Genomic DNA, 23,774 nt, shown 5'->3' with positions numbered 1-23,774 from the left:
ATTACTCACATGTGGCATTGGTGCCCCCACATGCAATGGGGCAGGCATACCAGAACAGGAAACTGCACCATTCTGTGAATGTCCAAATGTCATGTGACACAGACATCACAATCAGCCAATGCTGCATCCGATACCCTAGTGCCACACATGATGCCATGATACTGATAAACAGCACCCTATCAGCGTACATGGACACTTACACAGAGGACAGCTTGTATGGCTTGGGTCTAAGTAGCAGGCAATACAAATAAGAAAAATAAGATCTCTGCCCACATTGCATTCTTGTATTGCTGGCTCCTTTTACGGTGTTGAGCACCATATAATTCCTCTAAGTGGGCCACAACCTGCTTGGCAAGTATTGTTAGCTCCTGCTGGGAGGATCTGGGCTTCCTCAGCCTCATATAGGGCACCCTGGCTTTCCCCTTTCCGCCTGACATGATTCCACTTGACTGGGGGTTCGGATGGCCCTGCTGTGTCCTGAATTTTCATGGATTGTGTGTTCCAAAATGTCTGCTGCAATGCTTCCTTTTAACGCAATGATGAATTTCCGAGGTGAAAATTCTGCCGACCTATATGGCGGTAACAGCAATCCCGGAGATTATTGGTGGAATTTCCACTGCGCCCTCGGCTTTCATTGTTTTGTGCGTCCGCCCCGCCATTTTGGAATACGGTGGCAATTCTGCTGCACAACATGGCGGCTACGGTTACTGCCGAGTATGGGCCAGTCTCGTAATGAGGGCCAGAGAACTTTATTTTGGACATACTGACAAAGACTGTCTAATTAGTTCGTTTTTTTGAGACAGGGAAACACCTCAGAGTTAGGGCTAGTGAGGCTTTTTACAAATCCCATTATTATTTGAACAATAGTGTTGGAAAGAAATCCACTACCTGCTTCTGTCTCCTATGAACAACTCTTCACATAACCCACTACAAAACCTTTGCTCTGTTCAATATGAAGATCAACATCCCTTTTCTGTATCTAATACTATTACTTATGAGCTCTCTTCACATTTTAGTTCTGTCAGGGTTCGACACAGTGAACAAATATTTCACCTGGTCTAGTAGTAATTTACGTAGCCTTGTATCAATACATGAAATGCTTTGTTGTACACTTTTATATCAATTAATGTCTGCAAAGATATGTGGCCTAATTTGCACTGTTGAATGTTCTTTGGGGCACATACGGCTCAAAAATGAGCGCATTCAGGCAAATGTTCCTTTGTTAAATAGAAAGAAAAGCCAACTATCTGCAACTCACGTGAGGAACTGGGCATTGTCATTTTGTTTTTTCTTCAGCAGGTGGTTAAGTCTCCAGGATGAAAATTTGTCCAGGTCGGCAGAGGCAGAGGTAGTCACTTCTATGTGATCACTGGAAGACCAGATTTCTATGCCAACCAATGCCACAAACGTATTTATTGCTTTGAAGACCTAAAGGAAGAAAGAAACAGATTTTTCACCTGCTAAAAAATAATGTAAAGCATTGATTTTATCTCACTTAGCTCATGTGTTAAAGTCTTTTACTATCTACTTAACCTGTTCTCCTGCTAAATTTCTGTCTTTCACACTGTGCCTGTGCCTGCTTCCTAACCCAACAAGCACTCTTTTTCTGAGTCTTCCTGTTCTCATAAACTCATTGCAAAACACCCTTACAGGTAAAAATTCTCCCAAAACAAATACAGATTCAAGACTCTTCATTTCACATTTGGTCTTCAAGCATGTCCTCTTCTCACTATTCAAGAAACATATGCCTTCCTAAGTGTGGGGGTAACAGTAAAGAAAGGCTGCATTTCTAATAATGCATATTTTAATTGTCCACAGAATCAGAAGTCTTGAGGGATTTACTGCACATTTTATGAGGCTAAATGCCTACCAACAGTGCCTTCAATGTTTTACCCCCATCCAGCAGGTGATTGTAAACATTTAAACTTTTACCCCCTTAGTTGAAGGGATGTGCTCTGCGTTGTAGAAAAGCACGCATCTCAGATGACCACTGTGAGGAATCATAATTTAGAATCGGACACAGGAGATTCATGGTTTTGGTCCAAGACACATTAAAATAAAAGGGGGTGAGAAAATGCATCTGTCCATGTACTAAAAAGGTTTCCCTACCTAAAATCAAATCCAAGGATCTGTTGATGTCAGAATGTCCCAAACAAAACTGCCCCATGTCCAAAACAAGGAAATGTCTTTGGCCTTCAGTGATCGATAAATGTTCAAATGCCCAACTGTAACACAAAAGTTCCAGAAGGCTAGAGTTCCTAATTTCTCTTCCATCCATAGGATTTTCAAAAGATATCAGTTCCTTGAGTTTCTCTTCCTTCACAACACAACTGATATTTAAACAACTTGGTTCTTCATCTTTTACCTTACTAGGGTACCTGGTGTACTCCCCTGCCAGGTTTTCCCTCTCCTTTGCTCTAGTTTTACACAGCCTTTGGCTCGTCCTGATATATCCTTCTCAGATGCCTTTTGTGGCAACATATTTCTTATGCACCATTAACTTTGTCCTGGCCTGGTATGTTTCCCTAATGGGGCTTTCTTATTTTCACTTATAACTGCCTGGTATATTCTCTTGCAAGGACTTTCTTGCAACTGCTTGGTATACTTTCCAACCAGGGCTTTCTTGAACAAACTTGCAGCTTTAACACACTGGTAACTGCCTGGTATATGCTCCTGACAGGACTTTCTTATAGGCACACTGCATAGCTTTACTTTATTTGATTTATGCTTCTGTTAGGCCTTTTCTCGTGTGGCCCTTGCACAAACTTCCAATCGTGATGTCTTCCTAACTTTGTAGTACTGAATCTGCCTGATATACTATCCTGCCAGGACTATTCCCATCTGTTTATGGCATACACGCGCAGACTGGTAAGTCTTCAATTCCTCTTAGGTATTCCCAGACAAAATGCCCATTGGCTTCATCACCCTTTAATACTTTGTTTGCTTAACTTTCACATGCTTGCAGCTGTAACTTTTCAATACTTCGTTTGCTTTACTGGTCATTTGCATGCAGCGTGGCTGCCCATAGGCCCCAGTGGCCCTGTTTCCCTTTTGGGGACTCGCTGGTTCTGTTTGGCATATTTTCTTGCTTCTACAGCAAACTGGTAACAAACGATTGGTGTCTCCTTTCCTCTCGCCGATTCTGCTCTATGGTTTCTCTGCTGGCTGTAGTCCGAGCTGGGCTTCTCTTCTCTGCGTTATGCTTCCCTCAGGTAAACAGTGTTGCGAACGCCCAGGATTCCTGGGTTGGCTTCTGGCATTCCTGCAGTGTCTCTTCTTTCGCTGACAACCTTCTTCAACCTCTGAGCCGGATGGCTTCACCGCCGCTCCTGCAGCCCCACAGTCTCCCAGTTCCACCCGAGAGAGAGAGCCTTTTCCTTCCAGCAACGGCGTGCAACAATCTGCTGTGGCAGCTGTTTAAATTTCCCAGCTTCAGGTATGCACGTTGAACAATTAAAATGCAGCCTGCACTCTTGGTCTTTTCCGCTCTGCATTACTCAACTCCCCTTCCTCGCCCCAGTATATCCTTGTAGTTATCATTCCTGATGCTTGACATACACAGTCTGGATAAGTGTTTTGCAAGGGCAAGTCAGCTCTGGGTGACTTGCAGGTAGAGTTTGGAAAAGTATTTTTTATGAGACTTCCATCCAGTTATTGAGGAAAGAAAGACTTTCGTTTTTTGTTCCTATATGGATGAGGGGAAGTGTAACAATATGCCATTAAGGCATTTGATATGGATTAGAAGAAGCCAATAGGTCTGTCTTTTTGTAATTAGTGGGAGTGTTTGGAAATTTCTCATTTCAGTGGAGAATCTGTTTTATAAAATGCTAAGGTTCTTATCTATGAAAAGTTGAAGTCAGCCAATATAACATCTCGCAGGTCATGTTAAACAGACCACCTGATATGCCCTACGTCAGGATCCGGTTAGCCCAGTCCCCCTGTCGCAAGCACAAGAACACATTTGCACCAACTTACATATTTGTGACAAGCATGAAAGAAATTGGTGGATGGGGACCTCAGAGAGAGAGAGAGAATTACACCAATAACCCTGTCAGAGAGATCCCAATCCTTTTACTCCAGCCTCTCAATAGCCAGGCTTGTAGGGTCAGACACCTGGCATTGGGATGAAGCACTGTGCTGCATGATTGGGTCCGCTCTTCCCTTCAAGGAATATTTAAGGATGGCACAGCAACATGTCCAGCATTTCTGGGAACCAGGTTCTCAGTGCCAAGTCTGACGCAATCAAGATCATGGTTGTCCCAGTCTTTCTCAGCACCAAATGAAACAGCAGAAACAGAGGGAATGTGGGAACCAGGTCAAACCCATGGGGAATCACCAGTGAATCGCCCAGAGAACTCCCATGCAAGAAACTCCCATGAACCCAGATCTCGCACAAACAGGTTGATCTGGGACATACCCCTCATGAAGATATCGTCCACAAGCTTCGCGTTCAGCCCTTAGTAGTGCGAAAGCCCTGTAAACATCTGCATGAGTGTTCAGACTGGCAGGGAGGTGTGATGCCATCACTACCACCTCATTCTGGATCGCCCAAAACCACAGGAGCATGGTCTCCCTGCACAGTGTGAAGAATCCTGCGGATCCCTCACTAAAACCCTGCATAAAGTCTCCTGCCAAATAATTAATGCTGGCCCGTCCTCTCAAGGTAGTCTGTCTGATCCCAGACAACATTCTGCGTCTGCTTGAGGTAAAGGAAGCTGCAGACTTTCATCAGCGGAAACAGCACCAAGAGAATAGCCCCACTGGGAATGGCTGGCAAACATGGTGGAGAGGCATAGAGGTTCCGTTTCCTAACTAGCTTTTTTCCATGCCTTCTTTGCTTTCAAGCTGGAATACACATGGACATCTCTACCTTCTAGAAAAAGACAGGCTGCTTGAACACATTGATAGCCTTAGTATTCTTAGTATTATAGCCTTACAGGAGACCTGGTTGGTGAATCCAATTGTAATTGACGGCTGGAACATTCTTGGCCACCCTGCAGCCCAGGGACCTAGAAGTCGCCGAAAGGCTGTCTTGTTTTGGGTGTGAAAAAAAATTATGACACTAGTAGAAATCCCAAGTAGTTCTGAAAATCTCCTTATTGTGTGTCCCTCCTGTCTCTCACTACCATTCTGCACATGAGGTGATTAACTCTAACATACATGTTACCCCATATGAAAAGAGTCACCACTTGTTACTTAAAGAAATGGAGGACGCCTTTGGTACAATCAAATACGTTCTACCTATTTTGGTCTGTGGGGACTTTAACGCCAAAATCCCAGGGTTTGTCCATTTGAGGGCAGGGGGTGCAGTAGTGAAGATCGTGCTTGACAAAGCCACGGTGCTGTGCGGGCAAAGTGGGAAGGGGAAAAATGGGTGTCCCTGTTGTTTTCTGCAGGCTTTAGTATGGTGAATGGCACCTTTCGTTCCGACTGCGCTCCACAGTATACCTGGGTTGTAAATGGAGCAAATAGTACCTGGGACTATATATCTGTGGCAAATGGTCCCACTTTGATCAATGACATGTGTGTTTCACCTTGCCATGAGAGCAATCACTATTCGCTCATTGCACGCCTGCATCTTTATTAACAGCCTCCTGGGCCCAACTGACCCTCAATGCTACATGCAGTCAGACCTCATGGTCTGAAAGATCCCTGGAGAGAGCAGCATGCGTGTCTCGAGAGGTCTTACACGCATATGCTGACTCGTACTGGTTGGCCACTGATGTACTTGCAACTGAATCTGCCACTGCATCCATCATTCAATTTGGGTTCACTATGGAATGCATTAAGAACTGCTCCCTCGTTAAGCCTAATACAAACCAAAGGCTTGCTATTCTTAGCAAATCTAACATACACAGATTCAACAGAGAAATTAGAGACAGGAAACAGGCACTTCGTCAAGCACTTTGAAAGCTAGCCAGGATAAATTTAGGCTCTGTGATGCTGTAAATGCATCAGAGGGACAGGGTCTCTGTATCCTTGTCCTTTACCGCCTTTTATCGTGTGTTTTGTCGTGTTTTCCGCGCAGGAGTTCATGTGGGACTCCTGGCGGTGCAACTCTCTCTTTTGGTTTGGTGTACAGACCCATGGGATACTCTTATGGCACCCGTGGGTGGGGGTACAGCCCTGTGCCCCTAGGGTATGTTTTTGGGCACCTGTGTGTGACCCACAGAGCAGGGTATGGGCTGGTGGCGGCTCTGTGCTGAATTTGACAGGTGCTCAGAGTATCCTCCATTTTGGGATACCCAAGCCCTGCCATTGGAATCAGTTGATGCCTGATAGGAGACAAAATGGTCACTGTGGCCTCTTGCTTTCTATTGCCTGTTACCTTGTTTTCCCAAAGTCCTGGAAAGCCCTGACTCTGTCCCTTCCCCCTGACTGGCTGTTGGGTGGAAGTTCCATATATGGTGTTGTTGTGAAGTCCAGGCCAGATTGGCTGGAGCCTTCCCAGTGACGGTATGTTGTGGATACGCTTGTGGGTGGGACCTGGGTGAATGGAGTGTGTGACGAATACGCATTCATGTTGTGGATGTCTGGTTTCTGGTGTTTGACACAATGAATGAGAAAGCCCTGCCCGAAACTGGTATGAATGCAGTGTGGAGTGTTGAATGGCTGGGTACATGTCCAAATACACATAACTTGTTTTGAGTGTCTGTTAGGGAGAATTCTCTCTTTAGGCTGAATTTCCTAACCTAGTGAGTCCCCCAGCAGCTTTGCTGGATTTCTGGAGTTTGTTTTTTTCCTCCTGCCAAGAGTGAGACTCTTTTCCTCCCACTCTTGGACATGATTAATGGTATTCCTTTGACTGGTAATGTGTTTTATGGGCTATGGGGTCCTTTACTCCAAAGGATCTCATGTGTTTTTCCTATGTGTGTTACACAGCACCCTCCGTGCAGTGACACAGGGGTGTCATAGTGACACCCCACCATAGACTCCATACCCTGGGACTGACTACTGTCTCCCAGGGCATGTAAAGTCACCATTGGCTTTACTAGTCCCAAATTATTAACAGAAACCAGTACAAACCATCATATTGTGGACGTACTGGTCGGGGAAATTCGATTGCCCAGGGTCTGTTAGTCGAGGGGGCACGTTTCCGTCCCCCCTGATCGAGTTTTGGCTGGTGGCAGTGGAAACTACTTTTTATATTCGACCGCAAATATTTTCCTATGGGATTTTCCCATTGTTCGAGGCTACCAACTTTAATTATTTAATTCTCATAGTCTCGAACATACCGCCAGTTTATTTAATTAATATTAATTCTCTGGTTGGTATTTTTTGCCAAGACTCGACTCTAAAATGGCGTTTGTGTTCTCTTCTGTGACTCCAACCCAAGTCGAGCCCTTTGTTCCACTTTTTGGCGGGCTTCTCCACAGAAGCCTCCAAAAGTGGTGCCACTCTGTCTGGGTACCACAGGAGGTGTGGGAGGGGGTTTAGGCAGCCTGGACTGAGTTACCTTGGTAACTCAAGTCGCACTCTTGTGTGATTGGCCCAAGTGGTGAGCCGGCCGGCTCACCACTTAGCATGTTTGAGTGACAACTAGGCTGAGTGAATGGGGGTTTTCTGCATAAAAGCAGGGCTTTGGGGACTGGAACTTCAGAAGTCGCCACAGGACCTGAGAATCTGATGAGGGAGAAGCTGAGCCGACCTACCACGACGACACCACCGGTGGAGCCCTGCAGAATCGACTCACCACTTCCCGACGACAAAGAAGATCTCCCCAGCTGGAGAGGCTTCTTCCCCCGACTGGTGGGCACAACCAGTTTTCCTTTCTTTCTTCGCACCCCAGCCCGGTTTGTGGTCGAACTGCCCATGCCAAGCACCCCGGCAGCCGGATAGCCACTCACCACTGAACCGCGAATCACCGGACCGCTCCTTGTACCTGAGAAACTCTGCGGCTGGTTTCTTCCATGGCAGTGCAACGGACTCCTGTCTTCCTCCCCGACGTGATCCTCTCTTCCCCCAGACGAAGCACCGACTTGCAACTGCTGCCAGGAACAACTGCCCCCGCTGGAGCGTTCTCACCACTTTAAGGTACCGTGTCCGCCAGGCCTCCCTTTCTAAAGATTGCTACAAGGTAATAATAACTCCTTAACCTTCTGGACTGGGCTGGCCGCCTTGACCCTCTAAATGGTCCCTTTCTGTGGTCCAACTCCTTTTTGAACCTTTACAAGACCTTTGTGCACTGCAACCGTGTGACCTTGGACACATTTCGTTTGGATCCTCTGAAAGTGGATCCGGCCTCTTGAACTCCAACTTCACGGTTTTACCTTGCCTTCCTCTCTTGTTGTGTTCTTGAAAAAGTGTTGGGATCTGTTTCAATTTGTTCTCTGTTTTTCTCTCCCTTTTTAAAACGAACTATTATAGTGCCATCTACGTTAAGCGCTCACCGCTGTCTGAAAATAAGTGGGGCTTTACTTAAGACTTGTCTAATATTCTTTTAAGGGAGTGTATATCTTTTAGTGACCGTGTTTTTGAATTGCTTACTATTAGTGCCTGTGTGTTTTTCTAGATGTGGTTTTAAATAAATAATGATCTCTCTTTTACACCAAGCCCTGGTCAGTGTTTACTTGTTCTATTGTGTGCTCTTGACCTATTGCGAATACTCTGTATACTGCCTAACTCTTCTTGAGGGAAGTCTGACAGCTCAGCCACCAAGTGAATCTGTGTGGTACAGACTGCTACCAAGTGGATTTACTGCCAAACACCTGTAGTCCTAAATCTTTTGCAGTGGTCCCAGAGGGAACTGCACAGGTATCTGCCTAACAGTGTCTGGAGAGAAGTGAATGGCCTGAATGCACTATGCACCTGATTGGCTGCCTGCCTGCATGAATGCACTTCTGATCAATTGGTTGCCTGAGTGTGACCCAGCAGAATGAATGGGAGATCAACTAGTATATCTGGGGCCTCTCACTGCTAGAATTGTTGTTCAAAAGCTGCAGTCCAAACTACGAAGAGTAACTGGAGTAAAACTGAAGCTTGACCTTGAAGCCCTGCTGGAAGAGAAGAATTGCTGTTGCCCTTCTTCAACAATCTGAAAGCTGTTGTGTCTCCAAGGACTGACCCAGAGAGGACCTGTTAAGGCGCCCTCTGCCCGAGATACGAGGGCCCATCGTGCACCAGCTGATCTTTGCCAAAGCTTCCTGGTAGACAGACCTACGACAGGCTGCCGCCCGGAGAGGGAACCTGCCGCGGAATCCCAAAGAGAAGTGCCCAGACTGTTGTCCGCCACCGTCGACGACCGCCGTCGCTGACCGGAGCTGCCGTGCTCCCGTTACCTAAGAACATTCGATTCACGGATGCGCTCGTCCGCACCGCGGCCCGCCTTATCCTGCCAGAGAAGGCAAGGCCATCGACACGCTGAGGAGCATCCGTTGGTGGGTTTCCCGCCACCCATAGACCACAGAGGCTGACGACTCGACGCCCTTGCTGGGCCACAGTTCTTCAAACTGTTTGCGGTCCAGAACTATCGACATCGAGGTGCCACACACGCCTCTTCCTTGCAGGACGTTTACGCTTCCCCGTCAACGAGCAACACTAGGAACGAAGCTGCCACCTCACCGCCGTAGTTCACCCTGTTCTTCGTCGGACATTCGACGACCCGTGACTCCTGCCTTAAAGGGAGGGCACTCAAGAAGGGCCGTCGATTCCCTGACGAGGAACTCTACAACACCAGGTACTTTGGGGTTGCTGAACTATTGGAAAGATTCTTGTGAACAATATATGGACTGGGCGTGTGATACATCTTTATTTTACAGGTGGCCCAGGTGGGGGGATCTCCACACATAACTGTGTCTAGGTAAACGGGGCCAGTATTCTGCCTATTGCTCTAACCAACTGCTTTCCTGATAAATCTATTGTTGGTTTCCTTTACAAACGGATTTGTGTGACATTTAACCGAACAGTTAATGCACTCTAATGAGATCTAATAGTAATAGTGGTACCACGTAGAACTGTATATTTTCCATTATAGATAACCGAGTACAAAGTGAGTTATCGTGATATTGTACATAACCTTGAATATTAATTATATAAAGACTGTGTTTTAACTAATACAGAATGCGGACATTCCTTTGCGGGTGCTTGGGGACTACACTGTACTTAAGAACCAGCCTGCATCACCTCCTGAGAAGCTAGGCCTTGATTGCTCGACCACGTACCAATAATAGTGAATCTTGTCTGGGGTCCTCTGTGCCTCTCCTCTACCATATAGAGAGCAGAAGCCCAGACACCCCCCTCCAGTCTTTACGCTGGTGGCAGCGGTGGGATGCTTATGGTTTTAAGAATCAGTGTATAACAGTGCCACTTACAAAATATCTGCACTTTGTTAAATTGAGGTTTAGTTGTGTACAAGATCAATGCATTACAAGCAATGGAGTCTATTGCAAATGGTAAATTGACTAGGATGAGCTTAGAGGCTCTTCAGAGTGCTTGTGAAGCCAGGGAGTTAGACTTTGTCGATAGGTCTAGGGCTGAGCTGATAGCTGTCCTGGTGGACTACCAGACTGATGGTGAAACTCTTGAAGGGGGAGATGCAAACAATGAGGACTCTGCCCCTGGGGTTGTCGTTGAATCTGTTTCTGTGAATGCCACCATTCCTGCTGCCTCTGTTCCGTCCCCCAGCAGCAATTCCATGGAACTTGAGTTATTAAGGATGAATACCGCAAGTTGGAAATAGAAGCTGTGTTTAAGAAAGAGGAGCTGGCACAGCAAGTGATACTCAAAAATAGGGATCTTGAACTCAAAGACAAGGACACTGAATGTCAGAGAAACCAGCTAGAGAAAGCTAGAATGGAGACTTCAGCTAAACTAGTTGAGAGTGTCAGTTCCCCAGCAACCAAGTTTATGAAAGATTTGGTTGGTGTGTATGCAGAGGGTTCTGATATCCTCCAATGAGTCGAAGCGTTTGAGATGGCTTGTGCAATTCATGATGTAGATAAAAGAGATTGGGCTAAGTGTTTGCTAAGCAGAGTTCCTCAGACCGGATATGACTATACTCTGAAACTGAGTGTGGAAGAAAGGGGTCAGTATGAGTGCATGAAGTCTGCTTTGATTTCCAAGTTTGGCAAGACATCTACCCAATACCTTAAAAGGTACAGGGATTTTAAGAAAAGAGAGAATGTGTCGTGTGTTGGCTGGGTGAGTGCTGCGCACATGAACATGATGGGGTGGATTGATGATTACAAAGTGAAAACGTGTTGAATTGTCCGACCTTCTGTTTTTTTTTAGCATTTTTCGGAAGCCTGTTCACCAGAGCTGCGTTAGTATGTTGCTGACCAGAACATTTTGGACCCCATTAAGCTGGCTAGGTTGGCTGACAAGTGGGTCTCCCACCGGGTGTCCCCTAAGGACTCCAGTGGGAAAGACAAGGACAAAGAAAAGGGGACCTCTCAGAAAGCTGAGGAGTCCCAGAAGCAATCAGTCAGATAAACCAAAACCTTCCTCTCCTAACACCCAAAAAAAGAGTGGGGATAAGTCTGTTGTGGGTAGGAGTAAGAGTAGTGGTCTGCCTGCTGCAAAGCTATATCCCAGTGGTTCCAGTACCGTACCCCACACTCCCGGCACTTGATGGGATTGTGGGGCTCTGGATGGATCATAGAAGGGGTGACCAAAAGTGTAAGGGTAAGGCATTTGGAGTCCAGGCTGTCAGCCTGACCTACCCCTACTCCGTACCTGAGGTGAAAGCCAATGTCCTCCCCTCCTCTACCGGGATCACATTCGGTGCTCCCATAGAGATTTCCTTAGTGTCACTTGGGGCCTGGGACAAGTATGCAGAAGTACTGGCAACTATCCCACAGAACACCCGCAGGTTTTTGAGAAGTGTCCTCTTGAATGGCCAGCCTTCTACTGGTTACATGACAGTGGTGGACATGACCCTTCTCAAGCCAGAGGACTATGTAGGTGCTCCTCTGAGAATCACCAGGTTAGCTGGTGGGCCTCACAAATTATCGCCTGTAGCCTTAGTCAACATTACGATTGGAGACAAGACAGTGCAGCTCCATTCCTGGTTCAGGACAAAGTGTCTGCAAACATTTTGTTAGGCAACGATTTGGTCGAGTTGGGGATAATCATGGATGGTCTACCCATGGATGCTGTGGTGGTCACCCGATCGCAGGTCACACAGGGTCCGGCTGCGAGCCCGGTACCCTCACCGACGGGGAAACTCAAGGCACAAAGGAAACGGAAGAGTAAGAAGGCCACCTCTGTGGATGGGGCTCTTGCTCCTCCAGGTGTTCCGACAGCACCCATTGGGATCCATGCTCCGGACGGGCTGGGTCCTGTGGTGAACCCCGTCTCAACTCCTGTGGGAGAAGAGCCAGAAGACTTTCCTGTGGGAGAGGTTCTCAACCCGGAGGACCACCCTGATCTTCAATGCCTGCTGGCTGAAGGGGGACCCTCCGGGGCGGACTTCTGTAAGGGACAGAGAGAGTGCCACTCTCTCGAGGGTCTGAGGAAACAGGCCCTGTCCCAGGCACAGGAGAAGTGCCTAGGACATTTCTGATCTATTGGGAGGGTGAGCTCCTTGTTACTGAGCCCACTAAGCCTGAACATGGTGCCCTCAAGAGGTTGGTGGTACCCCAGGTTTACAGGCCCTTCATGCTGCAGTTGGCGCATGAGGCTCCCTTAGCTGTTCATCTTGGTACCAAGAAGACTAAGCAGAGGCTCTCTGCCCTTTCTACTGGCCTCGGATGGGAGTAGAAGCGGAGTCCCACTGCAGGACCTGCCCAACTTGTCTGTTGTCTGGCAAGACTGGAGGCAGTGTCATTGCCCCACTGCAGCCATTGCCAGTGGTTGGCACAAGGTTTGAGAGGGTGGGCATTGACATTGTCGGTCCCCTTCACCCTCTCACTTCAGGTGGACATCGGTTCATCCTGGTCTTGGTTGATCATGCCACCCGGTACCCTGAGGCTATACCCCTTCGGACTCTTACTACCAAGGTGGTTGCCAGGGCTCTCCTGGGCATTTTCACCCGTGTTGGATTCCGTAAGGAGGTTGTCTCTGACAGAGGATCCAACTTCATGTCTAGTTACATGAAAACCATGTGGAAAGAGTGCGGGGTATCCTACAAGTTCTCCACCTCTTACCATCCCCAGACCAATGGTCTGGTTGAGAGATTTAATAAAACTCTCAAGGGCATGCTAGGCGCTTTGGAAGAGCCCCTAAGGAGGAAATGGGATCTCCTCCTGCCATGCCTGCTGTTTGCTTACAGAGAGGTATCTCAAGAGGGTCAAGAGGGTGTTGGTTTCTGCCCATTTGAGTTACTCTTTGGGCATCCCGTGAGGGGGCCCCTTGCCTTGATCGGAAAAGGTTTGGAAGCCACCCCTCCAGGTCCCGCCAAGCAAGTGGGGGACTATATGTTAGGCCTCAGACGGAGGATGACACAGGCAACAGCGAATCTCAAGGCCAGCCAGGAATTGAATAAGTACCGGCATGACCTTAAAGCCTCGCAAGTGGATTGGACTCTGGGACAGGAAATCCTTGTGATGGAGCCTACCAAGCCTAGAGCTTTGGCAGACAAGTGGACTGGACCCTTCAGGATCATCTCCAAGATGGGCGAAGTCAATTACCTGGTTGACATGGGAGCCCCTGGGGTAGCTCCTCAGGTATTCCATGTTAACAAACTTAAATCTTTTCCACAGGCGAGCAGAAGTCTCATGTCTCTTGCTAGCTTCAGAGGAAGAAGAGGATGAGAATGAGCCCCTTCCTGGCTTGTAGCATAGCAATCCTCAGGATGGCTCAGTGGAGGGAGTACATCTCTCTCCAGATCTGACGACAGAGCAGCAGAAAGCCTGCAGGGCTTTGCTCAGGCACTATGCCTCTCTGTTTTCACTGACACCAGGCCTTACACCGTGGTCTAGGCACGAAATTGACACTGGTGACAGTGTGCCTGACAAAAGCAGGTGCTACCGTATGTCAGCTACAGTTAAGAACCACATCCAGGCTGAGGTCGCCAAGATGTTGGATCTGGGTGGCATTGAACCCTCAACAGTCCCTGTCCAAGCCAGTGGTCCTTGTCCCCAAGGCAAGTTCCCAGGCAGGTTCCAAGGATTGGAGGTTCCGTGTGGACTCCCGAGGAGTCAATGCCGTCACCAAAACTGATGCGCACCTATTGCCCAGGGCTGATGAGCATGTGGACACCACAGGTGCTGCCAAATTTGTGAGCACCTTTGACCTTACCTCAGGCTATTGGCAAATAGCTCTGACGGACCATGCCAAGGAAAAGAAGGCATTCTTAATACCAGAGGGACTCTACCAGTTTGGGGTCATGTCTTTTGGGTTGAAGAATGCCCCTGCCACCTTCCAGAGATTGGTCAATTATGCACTCAGTGGGCTGGAAGCCTTTTGTGTGGCTTACTTAGACGGCATTGCCGTCTACAGCTCCACCTGGGAAGAGCATTTGGCACATCTAGATAAGGTGTTGCAGGCCTTTAAAAGGGCTAACCTCACTATCAAGGCCACCAAGTGCCAGACAGCTAAGGGGAAAGTCACGTATCTTGGTCATGAGGTAGGAGGGGGTCAAATCCAACCTCTCCCCAGTAAAGTACAGGATGTACATGACTGGGAGACTCCCACTACTCAAACCCAGGTGAGAGCCTTTTTGGGACTCACTGGGTATTATTGCAATTTCATGGCGGACTATGGAACCATAGCTGCACCACTGACAGCTCTGACTTCACCCAAACAGCCTAGGAAGGTTAATTGGACTGACGACTGTCAGAGGGCCTTTGATGGCTTGAAAGAAAGTCTGTGTAGGGAACCTGTGTAGTGTGCGCCTGACTACAGCAAACCCTTTATCGTCCAGACGGATGCCTGCAACACCGGAATTGGAGCTGTCTTGTCCCAGTTATCCCAGTTAGATGTCAAAGGGAGGGAACATCCTATCATCTTCATCAGTAGACAACTCAAGGGTAGAGAACTTAGGTGGGCTACTGTTGAAAAGGAAGGTTTCAGTATAGTTTGGAGACTTAGGCGTTTTAGGCCCTACCTTCCGGGGTCTACCTTCAAGGTCCAAACAGATCATAAGCCCCTGAAGTGGCTTATGTAGATGAAGAGTGAAAACCCGAAACTGCTCAGGTGGCCCATTAGCCTGCAAGGTCTAGACTTCACCATAGAGCATAGACCAGGGAAGAGCCACGAGAATGCAGATGGCATTTTCAGAACGTATGTTGACCGTCTGGATGAGGGTGTCTATCTCGTGGGAGATTAGGCACACTAGCCTCAGTCTGGGGGGGGCGACTGTGATGCTGGAAATGCATCGGAGGGACAGGCCCGCCATATCATTGTCCTTTACTGCCCTTTATCGTGTGTTCTGTCGTGTTTTCCGTGCAGGAGTTCATGTGGGACTCTTGGCGGTGCAGCTCTCTCCTTTGGTTTGGTGTACCGACCCATGGGATACCCTTATGGCACCCATGGGTGGGGGTACAACCCTGTGCCCCTAGTGTATGTTTTTGGGCACCTGTGTTTGATCCACAGAGCAGAGTATGGGCTGGTGGCAGCTGCATGCTGAATTTGACAGGTGCTCAGAGTATCCCCCATTTTGGGATACCCAGGCCCTGCCATTGGAATCAGTTGATTCCTGATAGGAGACAAGATGGCCCCTGTGGCCTCTTGCTTTCTATTGCCTGTTACCTTGTTTTCCCAAAGTCCTGGGAAGCCCTGGCTCTGTCCCTTCCCCCTGACTGGCTGTTGGGTGGAAGTTCCATATATGGTGTTGTTGTGAAGTCCAGGCCAGACTGGCTGGAGCCTTCCCAGTGACTGTATGTTGTGGGTACGCCTGTGGGTAGGACCTGGGTGAATGGAGTGTGTGACTAATACGCATCCTTGTTGTGGATGCCTGGTTTCTGGTGTTCGACACAATGACCGAAACTGGTACGAATGCAGTGTGGAGTGTTGAATGGCTGGGTACTTGTCCCAATACACATAACTTGTTGTGAGTATCTCGAGAGAAGTGAATGGCCTGAATGCACTATGCACCTGATTGGCTGCCTGCCTGCATGAATGCCCTTCTGACCAATTGGTTGCCTGAGTGTGACCCAGCAGAATGTATGGGAGATCAACTAGTATATCTGGGGGCCTCTCAATGCTAGAATTGGTGTTCAGAAGCTGAAGTCCAAACTACGAAGAGTAACTGGAGTGAAACTGAAGCTTGACCTTGAAGCCCTGCTGGAAGAGAAGAATTGCTGTTGCCCTTCTTCAACAATCTGAAAGCTGCTGTGTCACCAAGGACTGACCCAGAGAGGACCTGGTAAGGCACCCTCTTCCCGAGCTACGAGGGACCATCGTGCACCAGCCGGTGGGTTTCCCGCCACACAAAGACCACAGAGACGCTGATGACTCGATGCCCTTGCTGGGCCACAGTTCTTCGAACTGTTTGCGATCCAGAATTATCGACATCGAGGTGCCCCGCACACCTCTTCCTTGCAGGACGTTTATGTTTCCCGTTCGACGAGCACCGCTAGGAACAAAGCTGCCACTTCACCGCCATAGTTCACCCTGTTCTTCGTCAGACGTTCGACGACCCGTGACTCCTGCATTAAAGGGAGGGCACTCAAGAAGGACCGTTGATTCCCCGACAAGGAACTCTACAACACCAGGTACTTTGGGGTTGCTGAACTATTGGAAAGATTCTTGTGAACAATATATGGACTGGGCTTGTGATACATCTTTATTTTACAGGTTGCCCAGGTGGGGGGATCTCTACACAGAACTGTGTCTAGGTAAACGGGGCCAGTATCCTGCCTATTGTTCTAACCAACTGCTTTCCTCTTATATCTATTGTTGGTTTCCTTTACAAACTGATTTGTGTGACATTTAACCGTACAGTTGATGTACTTTAATGAGATCTAATAGTAATAGTGGTATATGTAGAACTATATATTTGCCATTATAGATAACCAAGTACAAAGTAAGTTATTGTGATATTGTACATAACCTTGAATATTAATTATATAAAGACTGTGTTTTAACTAATACAGTGTGCGGACATTCCTTTGTGGGTGCTTGGGGACTACACTGTACTTAAGAACAAGCCTGAATCACCTCCTGAGAAGCTAGGCCTTGATTGTTCGACCAGGTACCAATAATAGTGAATCTTGGCTGGGGTCCTCTGTGCCTCTCCTCTACCATATAGAGAGCAGAAGCCCAGACACCCCCTCCAGTCTTTACAGGCTCCATGGAGCATAGCGGTAAAATCAAGGAAATCAAAAGTGAATATGCTAAATGGTTAAAAGGGCATAGGTTCCTTGTGGAGTGCGCATGCTGGAAGTGTTTGGTGCAGGTTTCAATTAATAGGGACTCCAGGGAATTTTGGAACATAATCAATGGCTCTAAGGAAAGGGCCAGTGACATTAATGGTGTTTCTGGCCCGGCATGGGTGACATATAACACCGATTTTTGGAGGCATACAGAAAGATACCCAGCCTATAGAACCATTTCCAGGACACTGGCACTCTAGGCACATCACTGGTGACATTCAAAGACTCATTGGTGTCAGCAGAAGGTCTCAGGCCCTTGGTCCAGACAGTATATGTAGCTCTTTGATAAAGATGGATCTTGACAGCTGCTCAGTAGCATTGTTGAACCAGTTCACTGCCATTGATGTCACCCAAGCTATTCCCACTTCATGGCATGACAAGTGTCTTGGTACCTATCCGAAAGAAGGTTAGTTCCGATGATTCATCAAATTAACGACTCCTTGCCATGTTAGATGCTCCATCAAAGTTATTTGCTGGAGCACTGTTAGAAGAGCTTGAAGAATGGGCAGCGACTAGCGATATTATACCTTTTAACCAAACCGGATTCCGGAAAGGTTACTGCACCACTATTAACTGCCTGGCCCTTATTACCACTGTTTAACAGGCCTGGGAGACTGGTCTACACGGCCTAAGTTGATTATAGTGCCACCTTCGACACTGTGGACCAGGCATGGCTATGGTGCAAGCTACAAAACTGGGGCATCCCTCTGGGATTCCTCAAAATTATTTTTTTGTTACATGACCAAACCAGGTTCCTGGTCAGATTGGGTCAACGGGGTGGCCTTTCTCCTTGGATTAACACATATGAAAGGATTAATTTTAGCACCAATTTTATTCAATCTCTATCTTTGTCACCTGACGAACGCGCTTGAAGACAGCTTGGCCATTCCACTTGGCTCTACGGTATTAAAGTGGCTCGGATATGCAGACGACTTGACTATTCTCGACCTTACTCCCGGTGGCTTGCAAGTCTCACTGAACAATCTAAAGAGGTACTCTGACCTTAATTCATTGGTGATGAACACCAGTAAAACAAAAATAATGCCATTTAATCTGTCAAGAAAATCCCCTCATAGGGTGCGCTGGGAATTTGACTGGGTTTATGTGGAACAGGTGTATGTCTCAAATGTCTGACCATTAGCTGTTAGCCCTTCTTCCTCACCTGTCGACCCATGGCCGGTCTTTTCTTGTTGCGTCTTTTTCTTTTTGCTCTCACGTAGCTTTTCGTGGCAAAGGTAAGGATGTTCCTCTCCAGCCGCCAGAGTGATTTCTGGTGAGCCTCAGAAATGGCACCCAGGCTGACTGCAGGAGTGCCCTCAGGAACAGGAAAAAAAGCCTACAGGCAACAAAATAAAACCCGCTTGTTGGGAGTTGCAGGAAGGTAGCTGTAGCGGAATCACAGGAGTGCCGTGCTGATGTAAATAGGCAGCAGAGAATAATCACCCATAGAAGCTCCAGAAGAAAGCACAAGAGAAAAGATGAAGGAAGGTAAGTAATGCAAGGCAGAGAGGCAAGAGCGCCATAGGGAAAAATACAGAGTCTTACCCACAGAGAATAGTTCTAGAGGGTTGCACACGGTGAGCCTCTGCCATGTTTTGATTAAGAAGGATTGGAGCATGGATATGAGAGGCTGGCTCCCAAGTTCGTTCCTGGCAGCTATATCCCTTCCAGTGCACAAGATAGTGCAGCCTCCCTCTGTAGTATCTAGAATCCCATAATCAATCAACTTCATACTCCTCTGGAGTGGAGTTTTCTTCGGATAGCAAGGTAGTGCTCTTGGGATGAAATCGGTTGTAGGTATCCGGATGCTAACTCTTCAGAAGAGAGGAGTGAAAAACCAGGTGTATGCGCTTCCAAGCCTTTGGCAACCGTGAGTTATAGGCTACAAGACTGATCCGTGAAGAAATAACAAAGGGCCCCTGAAGTCGGTGTGACAACTTAGATGGGCGGATCCAGCATGGTAAGTACTTGGTGGATAACCAGCCCCTATCTCCGATCTTCTACTCGGGATTCTCCCCTTGTAGCTTAGTTTGTATTGCGCATTGGCCTTATGGCCTTATGAAGACATGTTCTGGCAGTTGTCTGAGATCTGTTTCAACAGGACATCACGTGAAGGCAAATTAGTAACAGGAAGCACTGAAGTAGGTAGCGCCAGAGGGTGGACACAAGAAGAGCTAAAAAAAAGGACTCATCTTGGCAGCCGTATGCCATGAATTGATGTACGCAAATGGCTAGAGCTAGCATATCCGACCAGTTGTGTGTGTGTTATAACACCTCAAATATTGTTCTATCGTGAGGTTAACCTGTTCAGTCTGTCCATTTGTCTGCGGGTTGTATTCAGAGGACAAGGATCTTTCAATACCCAGTAGCTTACATAGGGTTGCCCAGAAGTGACAGGTTTATTGTGAGCCTCTATCCGTGGTTATGGAGAGCGGTATCCCATGCAGCCGAAAGATGTCACAGAGAAAGACTAGCCATTTCTGGGGTTGAAGAAACACTAGGTAAGGGTGAGAAATGAACTGTCTTAGTAAATGAGTCCACAGTGACCATGATGACCGGATGACCTTTTGAAGGAGGTAGGTCCACTGCAAAATCAATAGAGAGGTGAGTCCATGGACCGATGGGAACAGGGGACTGAGTGAGGTTTCCCACTGGATTCTGAAAACTGTATTTGTTCTTGGCACAAACCGGGCAGGAGGAGAAGTATGATTGAACATCAGTCCTCATCGTCGACCACCAGAAAGAGTGGGAAAGGAGTTTCAAGGTGGACGTGAATCCCAGATGCCCAGCAGGAGGGATATCATGGCATAGGGCTAAGACTTTTCTCAGAAGTTCAACCGAAGGGACTACAAAGCGGCTTTTATAGAAAAGAAATCCTTCTCTTTGGTGTGATGGTTCTTGTCCCTTGGCGATAAATGTACCAGAAAGTGGCCATACTTGGATTTGACTTGATCAAGAAAGGGTTGAATAAGATGGATGACTTGGTTGTTTTGAAGGATCTTCTTCTTCAGCCATAGTATGACGGGACAGGGCATCCGCCACCACATTTTGGCTTCCCGGCAAATAGGTAATGTGGAAATCATATTGGGAGAAGAACTAGGCCCATGAGGCCTGTCTGCTATTGTTACATTCAAGTTGTTGTAGGACTTGGAGATTCTATGGTCTGTGCAGACTTCAAAAGAATGTTCAGTCCCTAGCGAAGATGTCTCCACTCTATGCAAGACACACGCATTGGCTTTCTTGATCACCAAATAGTTTTGTTCGATTGGTGTCAACGTTCAAGAGTAGAAAGCCACAGGATGATCCTCTTGGTCATTTCCTTCCTGTTTGAGCACTGTGCCAACTGCTCCATGTGAGGCGTTGGTCTCTTCAATAAATGGGCTTGTCTGAACAGGAGGACTGGTGCAGAACAAAACCTGTCCATGAGTGTCTGAAATGCATCTTCTGTGACCTCCGTCCAGAGAAAGAGTACTGCCTATAGTAGGCGAGTAATGAGTAGTACCAGTTTTGAGAAATCATGTTTAAATCTCTGGTAGAAATCGGCTAACCCCAAAAACCTTTGGATATCCTTGACAGATTTAGGAGTAGGCCAAGAGCTAATAGCTTGCACCTTGCAGGGATCCATTTGTATTCCTTGATGAGACAAGATGAACCCTAAATAAGGCACAGAACGTACCTCGAAAAGGCATTTCACTGGTTTTGTCAACAACTGGTTTTCTTGGAGTCGATGTAACACTTCTTCAAAGTTGTCTTTTATCAATGGCATGGGATACCGGTCCTGTATGAACAATACAGAAATCCAGTTGTTTCCAGCGGGTAACCCACATGCACACCTAATGGACTGAGTCCTTCCAAGCAAACTTCACTGAATAGTATAAGTTTAAAATTAAATATTTTAATCAAACTCTCACAAACAAAAAGGATTAATACAATTAAACAAAATACCCAATAATTGGGCTTGTATTTTCTGTAATATAGACAGTTTTTTAGGAGCAATTTTGAACTCAAAGGCTAGTAAACAAGACTATAAGGACTTAAACCAACAGTGCAGCTTAATCAAGAAATCAAAAATTTCAAATGTAAGTGCTAACGGGTTTCGGATATTCCATTGTATCCATCTTCAGGGCTCTTCCATAGTTGTTTACAATCTTGTACATTAATCTGTAACTTGGATTTAAATGAATTCCCAGAGATAGACTATAACCCAGCTTGTTTCCTTGCCAGTGTGCTGGGTATCATGAAAGAGTTCCTTCTGATTCTCAACGTAAAACCATTTGTATTCTGAGGTATTCTCGAGCAGATGGACTACAGGGCAGCAGACCGGCAACACCCTTCCTTTGTGGTCCCTCTATTTAGGCCTTGTTGATCAATACATGGTCTTAATTCACTAGTATCTTTTTTAGGGATAAAAAAATAACGAAGCCCCCACAGATGTCTTGGATTCCCTTATGAGTGCGTTGGTGAAATTCTCATCAAGATATTGTCGCAGGAGGGGGTGCGGCCAGCAGCTGATGAAGCAGTGAAACTTCAGAGCTCCCGCTCCAGATCACAAACTATCCTACATTTATCTGGATGAAAGACACTCTGTACAGCGAGAAACAGCACATCGTGGGTCGGAACACACAGGGAACCCAAGGCATGGAACCAAGAGGAGAAATGAGAGCCGGTCCAACCACTAGACTGAAAGGAGGCAAAGCGGGGTCGAAACTCGAAGCAAAATGGCAGCGAGCGCGAAGACTGCAGGCAGGGACGTTTGAACTTCATACCCCACCCAGCCCTGCAGTGCTTGGAGCCGCGACACTCAGCACCTCCCCGATAATAGCAGGGGAGCGTTATCAGACTGCAAAAAGAGGCGGCACAAAAAAAAGGAGAACCAAGGGACAAACGGCAGTCACTCATCCACCCCACAAAACACTCAGTCCCTCCTGTGGAGTGCAGATCCCTGCGACCTAGAAAGGGTGAGGAGGACAGCGAGGAGCGCTGGAACAGAGCCAGGTCAGCGCAAGCCCAAGGGGCAGTGACTACAGCAACAACATTGGATAGTCTGGAGGGGCAAAGAGCAGGCAGCGAAGGAGAACCCTCCAGCAAAGGGATGGGTGCGCGACTGAGTCCCTCCCTCCCAAAACGTCCTATCACCAGGACAGGGGAGAATGTGCCAACCCTGGGGAGAAGTGATATTGGAGGCCGCCCGAGAACGGGAGACATAAGAGAGGGAAAGGCAGAAGTACAGGATGAGCACAGGACCCTGGGGTGCAACACAACAGTTGAGTACCACGCGGGTGTGAAGATAGGAGCGGAGCACGACCTGTCTGCACCAGAAAACTCAAGAGGGAGCACCAGACCAAATTGAGGAATTGGGGGAGTGCAACATTTGAGTGACTCTGCTTGGACCTGATCTGAAAGATTCTGTGCAAATCCCCCCCGAGTGAATAGCAACAGCGTGACCCAGCAGTTGGACCAGAAGGGCACGGATTGATCACATCACAGGCTAGAGGGCCACTAACAGGGGAGCTGGAATTGTGCAGAAATTACAGCCCAGCGGAGCAGACGCTGAGGATCCGCCCCACACCGCTTTTCACGGAAAGCGTAGAATTAATCGTCAATCCAGACCAAGCAATATAAAACATTCCAAGGAACAACCGCTGGGAAAACCCGAGAAGCAAGAGTGTGGGGTCATCAAAAGCCAGGAAACCCTGAGAGCAGTCATGGTGAAGAGGCAGCAAAAAAGGGACAACTTCACTGCCACCAAGCAAAAGCCAAGTAATCCACAGGGTGGAGAGGCCGCGGCATCTGAAGCGGAAGGAGAGGCGAGAGGGGGGTTACCTGGAAGGACTGATGGCGGCCAACCAGGAGGCTAGGTCATCCCTGGAGGGGAAAATACAGGAGATACAGGAGGTTGGGGCAGATGTGTCTCTGGTGCGGGCAGACCTACGCAAAGTCAGCGAAAGAGTGACGAAGGTGGAGCACAGGGTGAGCACTGTGGAGGACGACCTAGCGAAACTCAAGAACCAAATGTGCGGCCTAGTGGGGGCGACTCGAGGGCTGGAGGCTAAAATGGAGGACTTTGAATGCCAATCCCGGCACAATAACATCCGCCTGGTGGGGGTTCCGAAAGTCAAGAAGGGCAGAGTACCGAACTATATGTGGAGAAACTGATCCTAGAATCTCTGCGACCCAAAGTATTTTCGAAACTATTCACGGTGGAGCGGGTGCACAGGGCACTGGGTAGACTCCCACCCCCATGAGGTCAACCTAGAGCGATAGTGGCCAAATTGTTGAATTACCGAGATAGAGATACAGTACTCCAAGTGGCACGCAAAAGCTGGATACATGGAGGTGGAGAAAGCCAAAACTTGATCTTTCCGGATTTCATGCAAGTAGACAAAGAAGGTCCTTTGACTCGGCCCGCAGAAGGCTTCCGGAACTCAATCTGCGATACGTGAGTATCTTTCCAGCGAAACTGCGAGTGATGGAGGGATAAATCTTCCTTATTTACCTCCCCGCAGGAAGCATGAGAGG

At 47.7% G+C, this 23,774-nt stretch overlaps 1 protein-coding gene across 1 annotated transcript in view; it reads right to left on the bottom strand.

Annotated features, from left to right (window-relative positions):
• Window positions 1-23,774, bottom strand: part of LOC138492838 (zinc metalloproteinase-disintegrin-like batroxstatin-1) — a 1,052,270-nt gene that overhangs the window by 979,247 nt on the left and 49,249 nt on the right. The window contains exon 3 of the mRNA XM_069620180.1: window positions 1,259-1,428. Within this exon, the coding sequence (XP_069476281.1) occupies window positions 1,259-1,428 (170 nt within the window). The remainder of the gene's footprint in view (window positions 1-1,258; window positions 1,429-23,774) is intronic.

The sequence above is a fragment of the Ambystoma mexicanum genome, chromosome 10, assembly GCF_040938575.1.
Source record: "Ambystoma mexicanum isolate Mex_15411 chromosome 10, UKY_AmexF1_1, whole genome shotgun sequence".
Classification (NCBI taxonomy): Eukaryota; Metazoa; Chordata; class Amphibia; order Caudata; family Ambystomatidae; genus Ambystoma; species Ambystoma mexicanum.
Note: the sequence above shows the minus strand (reverse complement) of the source record. Positions and strands in the feature narration are given on the sequence as shown.